This window comes from Papaver somniferum, chromosome 11 (assembly GCF_003573695.1).
Source record: "Papaver somniferum cultivar HN1 chromosome 11, ASM357369v1, whole genome shotgun sequence".
In the NCBI taxonomy this organism is placed as follows: Eukaryota; Viridiplantae; Streptophyta; class Magnoliopsida; order Ranunculales; family Papaveraceae; genus Papaver; species Papaver somniferum.
In genome coordinates this window covers 3,715,200-3,721,847 of record NC_039368.1, presented here as the reverse complement: position 1 = coordinate 3,721,847, position 6,648 = coordinate 3,715,200, and the positions used below count along the sequence as shown (strand labels likewise).

At 36.0% G+C, this 6,648-nt stretch overlaps 1 protein-coding gene across 1 annotated transcript; it reads right to left on the bottom strand.

Moving 5' to 3' along the window:
- Positions 1 to 4,637: 4,637 nt before the first annotated feature.
- Positions 4,638 to 6,349, bottom strand: LOC113323853 (GDSL esterase/lipase At5g03610-like). The gene is made up of 3 exons (XM_026572197.1): positions 5,921 to 6,349; positions 5,526 to 5,800; positions 4,638 to 5,400 (listed from the first exon to the last, which is right to left on the bottom strand). The coding sequence occupies exons 1-3, from the start codon at positions 6,228 to 6,230 to the stop codon at positions 4,810 to 4,812; spliced, it is 1,176 nt and encodes a 391-aa protein (XP_026427982.1). The 5' UTR covers positions 6,231 to 6,349; the 3' UTR covers positions 4,638 to 4,809.
- Between the last annotated feature and the right edge of the window lie 299 nt (positions 6,350 to 6,648).

Below are 6,648 nucleotides of genomic sequence, written 5' to 3'. Positions count from 1 at the left end.
AAAAACCCAAGAAACCCAGTGAATCACCAAAATCCAAGTAAATATAAACATACTGAGGAGACGATTCTCCGGAAGAAGGAATGGAATATTGACGACACATAGTGATAAACCTTATGGATGAACAAATTCCGAAGAGACATGTCCTTTTGGAGAAGAAAATGAGAAGGTATAATGAAATGAAGAAGATGAAGACAAGTTTCTCTCTCCATAAGCATTTATTAAGGGGGTAGGATCCATTGATATGGTTATATAGACATAATCTGTTGACATGGTTATAGTTTTTTTTACTGATCTCAACCGACAATGAATTTGAAGCTAAATTTTTTTGTAACATGTTATTCTTATAAGTATTTACATTCTAACGAAATTGAAAGCATTCCGAGATGTATAAAACCACCATCTACGATTTTGAATATTAACAGTTGAAGATTAACGGCTGAAATTAAAATTTGTGGATGATGAAGTTTCATATTTCGGAATACGCTCATTTTTGGAAGGAATGTAGAGTTTTATATGAGGAACATTTCACCAAAAAATTAGCTTCAAATTCATTATCGGTTGGGCTTAGTACAAAAAATGGCGCTAAAATGTGAAGATTGTGTCAACATAACCATGTCAACGGTCCCACCCCTTTATTAAGATAGGCGAACCGGCTATAACCGTATCCGGTCATCATAAAACCTAATGTGTCAATCAAGAAAGGGAGGAATCACTCACGTGGAAATAATCACACGGGAAAAAACTGGAAACATTTCGGATAAAGAAAGAAGTAAATCCAAATACGAAACATCGAGCAAAGGATACTCGTATTATTCCACTTACAGAAGAACAACGCGAGAAGAGCAAAATGTAGAGGAGAAATATCGCACAATACTAAATTATAACCTCGCCTTGACTAAGACAACCATTAACACGAAGAAGAGAGAAACTAGGAGAAGAGTAATTTTGTGACAAGGAGAAAAAAGCACGAAGAACAACCGTACGACAGGCACACCACGACATCAATCAAGAAGAGCACGAAGCAACAACGCGAAAGACAATGACATATCCCCAAAGCCTGGCAAATACGACATAATGAATAGAGATCAATTAGCAGATATTTTGCATGTGAACCCAGTTGTCTTCTACCATGGTATTTGCTTATAAAAGGATTCAAATAATGAAGAGAGAGGGGCAGGTTGAGAAGAATTCAGTCAAGTAACAGAGCTTAAACCATTCCTAGAAGAGAGAAAAGACGCCATTAGAGTTTCACCTTTTACTTATCATCTCCATTGTTATGTGTTTGAATCTTTGTAATATTTGTAAGAACACCATATTCTCAATATAAAACTCGTTTGAAAATCATACCTAGTGTCAAGAGGTGCATAATTTCATTAATGTTTAAGTTTATCCTTATGACTTAGACTTTGTGTTCTTATCACTTCATTGGATGTAGTTGTGGGATTTTCGCAACTACACCATGCCTTACATACGCTAAGTACTCAAATTGATCTATTCACTGGCTAGGCTAATCTCCTATATGGTTGCAGTTGGTATAAGTCACAATCACAACATCCACAAATGCGTTTGTCAAAAAAAAAAAAATAGAACCATAAGCTATAATGTCTTGTAATTTGGCATTGCAGTCAGGAGACCATGGAAAACTCTTCGACTCGAACAATCTACAAGGTCTCTAGTTTCTCTGTCTACTATAACCGTGTTTTGTTTCACCTCCCAATGGAGCTTCTTTCGAAGTCCTCTTCATTCTAATCTTAGATGGGGATACCAACTTGCTTTTTCGATAGCGCAAGTATTAATAAACTCATGTAGTTTCTTAATCTTCCAATTTTAAGAGTTAAGTAATTATATTTTCTATAATACTTGAAGAGGGAAAACTAAACATACAACATTTTAGTACCGAATTGAATGATGTTTTGGATATAAAACATTTTATTCAGTATGATGTTTTGGATACAAAACATTTTTTTAGCTTTTGATTTATTTTATGGAGTTATCCTATTGGTCATCTTATGATTTAGGATTTCCCGGAGATGTCTACTGATTCAGGCTTGGCAACTTTTACATAAAACTCAATGTTTCCGCAATTAATGTCTCTTATAAGCTTCCTCACACCCAAAAACAATTTCAACTCCCGCAGAGGCAAAGGTAAAATAAGCAATAGAAAATTTGTGTCATGAACACCTTGTATAAAGTTCAGAAGTTAGTTTCCAAAGATAGAAGTGTGGTTTCCTGTTGACGGATCAACTGTGGGAGGCAAAGACAGAAGTATTTATTGCAATTAACATTACTATTCATCTTATGCACACCCCTACATGCACTGCATATGCTAACTACTCAAATTGTTCTATTTACTAGCCCAATCTCCCACCTGGTTGCATAAGTCACATTCCTAACTGAATATGGGCTTCCAAAAATGTGTAATAGTAAAAAATGGGGCCATACACTGAAGTCAGGGATCCAATACATTTGCTATATACACTCAGAAATCCGTATATGCACACATGATCGGTACTCCAGAATATAAAATGAGTTTTGGATTACTGCTACAAGTGTGGCTGATCTAATTAATTTCAAGATGACTTCGGTTATATTACTCTCACTCTATGAGAGCACTTCTTTATCCAGAAGAAAAGACTCTGGCAATTGTTGGATTGCAATCTGGAAACTATACTTCCCTCGATAATCTTGTTAATATTTCTCTTGTTAATATTTCCCTTACTTTTCTTTGCTGATATATTCGTGCTTAACCCCTCTAGTTACTTGCATTTTGAAAATTGTCATTGATACACTTGAAGTCCATACAATCATCATTGCTAAACTAGAATATTAGTGTTAGAGGGATGGGTAGTAATCCATAATATAATCTCTATTTTAGAAACCTATTTTGAGGCATACTGGATTTTTTTGAGGCATACTAAATAAGTTCAAAATAGGGTCACTAAATAAAAAACAACATCATCCCTTAATCACCCTTTTTGATAATGGCATAACTACCCTTACATAATTAGTATTAATGATTCTGATTAGATTTGATTAGTTAGGAATTTTAAAGATTGATTAAAAATTAAATTATTAGTGGTGAATTAGTAGAAAATCAAATTTATGTGAGAGAGTTGGGGTTTTTGAGAGGAAGAAGAAGAAGAAGTGAAAAAGAACTTGGATTTTGAATTAGTGATTAGAAGTGACCAAAATGTGTGATTCAAATCAGAGGTAGATTATATACGAGGTTTAATTTCTTTTTATAAGTTGAATTTGTCAAAAAATTGAATTTTTAAAACCCAGATTTACTGATCAGATGAACAGTTCGGCTGAAAAGTTATCAGCCGAACTTCACTCAGTAATTGACGAATTTAGGTTCGGCTAATTCGAACAAAATCTAGCAAAGTCGCATTAGCCGAACATAGCGTTATTCTAAATCATACACTAGGTTCGGCTCAAAATTGATACTCCAAGATCAGCCGTACTGATCTTCTCAAAACCCGAAGTTCATCTTTGAAATTATATTCAATCGATCAAACAAAATAAAATCAATCAAAAACGAGATGGGTTTGTTACATATACATTCTAAAATACATCTAAGAGCAATTGAGATTTGGATTTCTCACTCCAATATCGCTCACTTCGATTCGTGTCTGCTTTGCTTGATCAATTTCTTAATTGATTTGGAATCCAAGATGTTTAAGTTTAAAGTTTATTTTGATTTTTGATTTTAGGTTTTTGAGGATAAGGGCACTCTAATAATTTAAATTATTTAAGGATATATGGGTAATTGCATTACCTTTAGACACCCCTTATAAACCCATCCTAAATGGTATAATGAACGAGTATGCCTCGAAAAAATTGAGTAAGACTCAAAACAGGTTTCCTATTTTATCACGAATGAAAATTGGCAACCCATGGACCAGCAAGTAACGGGTTTATGGAGGTGGGCTTTATGCTGTGCCAAGCTGGATAGCAGGACACATATCCCCATTCTACGAGACCACGACAAAGCTAGCATTTTTGTTTAAAATCGTGCATGTGTGGGAAACACACATTCAAAAACTCACGGTCAGACATGGAGCACAAATCTGCCCTTTAAAAAGAGATGCTAATCTCTAAGGTTAGGTCTATAAGCCTTCTAAATTCCCAATTTATCTTCCTTTCATGGTCGATTTCAACATTTTTTCATCAATAAGCAATAGAGGTTTGTCAAAACATTGTGTATGAAGTTTACAAGTTAGTCTCCCGAGATACGAGTATGGTTTTCTGTTTAAAGCATCATCGGATCAACTGCGGAGGTAAAGATAGAAGTATAGTTGCAATTGTAGTATTCGTTGGTTGCACTTTTACATTTGATCTTGTTGGTTGCACATTCCTACTCCTAACTGAAGATTAATTGTCTGTTGTATTCGTTGCTGCCTCAATTTCTAGCTACTCAAATCTCCCATATGGTTGGAGTTGGCATAAGTCACAACATCCATGGAAAACTCTTCGATTTGAACGATCTACAAGGTCTCTAGCTTCTCTGTCTTAGTATAACATTGTTTGGTTTCACTTTCCAATCGAGCTTCTTTCGAATTCCTTTTCTTTCTAATCTTAGATGGGATTACGAACTTGCTTTTTCAGTAGTGCAAGGATTAAACTCATGTCGTATCTTGCTCTTCCAATTTCAATAGTTAAGTAATTTATATTTTCGACAGTACCTGAAGAGGGAACACTACACGTACAACATTCAAGTACCGAATGCATCAAACACCAAAGTAGATGTGTACATTGTTCCCACAAAACACGTAATTCACGCCAAGCAGAGTTACACAAAGAGCAAAGTTAAATTTTAAAAGTAGCTACAGAGGCAGAGAAGGAGGGACGTTGTGGGTGGATGTTCAACTGGTCGCTTAGCATTAATTTGTCAATAGAAGGTTTCAAAGCTGAGGAGATTGCACGCCAACCAGCCTGTGTAGGGTGCACTGGATCCCAAAATATGTTATCAGTTGGGTTCTCGCATAATGTGTATTGTTTCACCCCATTGCCATCAACACTCCCACACAAAACCTCGGCACTTGCAGGTATACAACAAGGCTTCAACAATGGGTTCCCAAACTTGGCGCTTCCTCTTTCTCCAGCAGATTTATTGATCACAGACAGGAAAGCGCTATAGAGATCAAGAACATGAAATGGAGAATCAGTTGTTTTGCTGTTGAGCTTCTGAACAATCTGCTGCAGCAACGTATTGTGAAAAATTGTCTCATTGTTCAGAGGTTCGTCGCATTTTTCGTAGGATACAGATATTGCCTTGTTAGGGAGACATCCGAGAGGTTGCAAAGTCAGCATTACTACTTTCTTCACTCCTATCTTCCCAATTTCTCTTAGATTCACCTCCAATTGATTCAAGACCTTTACAATAAATGCTCGAAATCCCTACATTATATGCGCACATAATAAAGAATTTAAGATTATAAAACGAGTCTTGGACTTGGACTATTGCCATTCTGATTTTCGCCGGCTAAAATATTTAGATTTTGCTCATTTTATGTTCTACTTACCTCGTCAGTGCCACCATCAAGTACATACTGTGTGTAGTCATTACCAGAGAGAACAACAATGGCCATAGACTTGTCAAGGTCGCATTTGTTGTACACTCCATCCGCAATATACTGTTTGAATGTATTGATCTGTGTGGTCATGTTTGGTTCCTTAATCCATGTATTGAATACGCCGGTACCGCCATGAGCAAAATTCATCCCATTTCTTACCCTCCATTTGAACAACCCGGTCCACTGTTTGTAAGGCATTGGAGACTTCATTCCCATAAATGATGCTAGGAATTGCATTATCAATGGCAACAAGAGTTAGAAACGAATTGAGCAAAAATTGTAGTTGTCTAGCAATATTGAACCAAAGTCTATAATTTTTATGAAATACGTGTAAATTCACTTACCAAGAAAATCAGTGAAGACAAGTCCATCGGAATAACGACCAGTCGGAATACCGGGGAAAGTCATACCATAAGGGAACTTCCATGATTCACCTGTAAATATCTTGTTATTTCCAGTATCAACGTAAGAGTCCCCGAAAACGAACAACTTCGAGATAGAACGGGCATGGGGACGATGATTTTGTACTACAACTTGATCAATAACAGAAAATGTAGAATCTTCTGCGAAAACCGATTCAGATAAGAGAAGGCATAAGAAGAAGAAAACTAGTACTGCGGAAATGAAATTGAATTTGTTTTGTATATTATCCATTTTAGAGATATTGGGGGTAATGAATGAGTGGCTAGAAACAGCATTTCTGTTCCAGTATAAATGGGGAAACAAACAGTAACTTCATTAATGGAGATGGTTGAAGAAAAGTGATTTCTAACTACCTTATTAATTGGTACATAACTCAATGATTCCAACAACAAAAAAAAGACATGTGTTATGTGAGTCAAAATCTTCTTCAGATATTTTGAAATAACTCGTGGTTATTATTAGCATTTCACCCAGAGCTACAGTAACAGTGCAGGAGTACAGAGTACAGAGTCCAGAGATTGATCGAGTGGTGTGACATTGTCCTTGTCACTCACTAGTCCCTAGCCACCGACACTTATTTGAATCGTATATATAAATCGGTGAAGTTCATATGTCGCAACTCATATGTTGAGTTTAAGCCTTGAGTTAC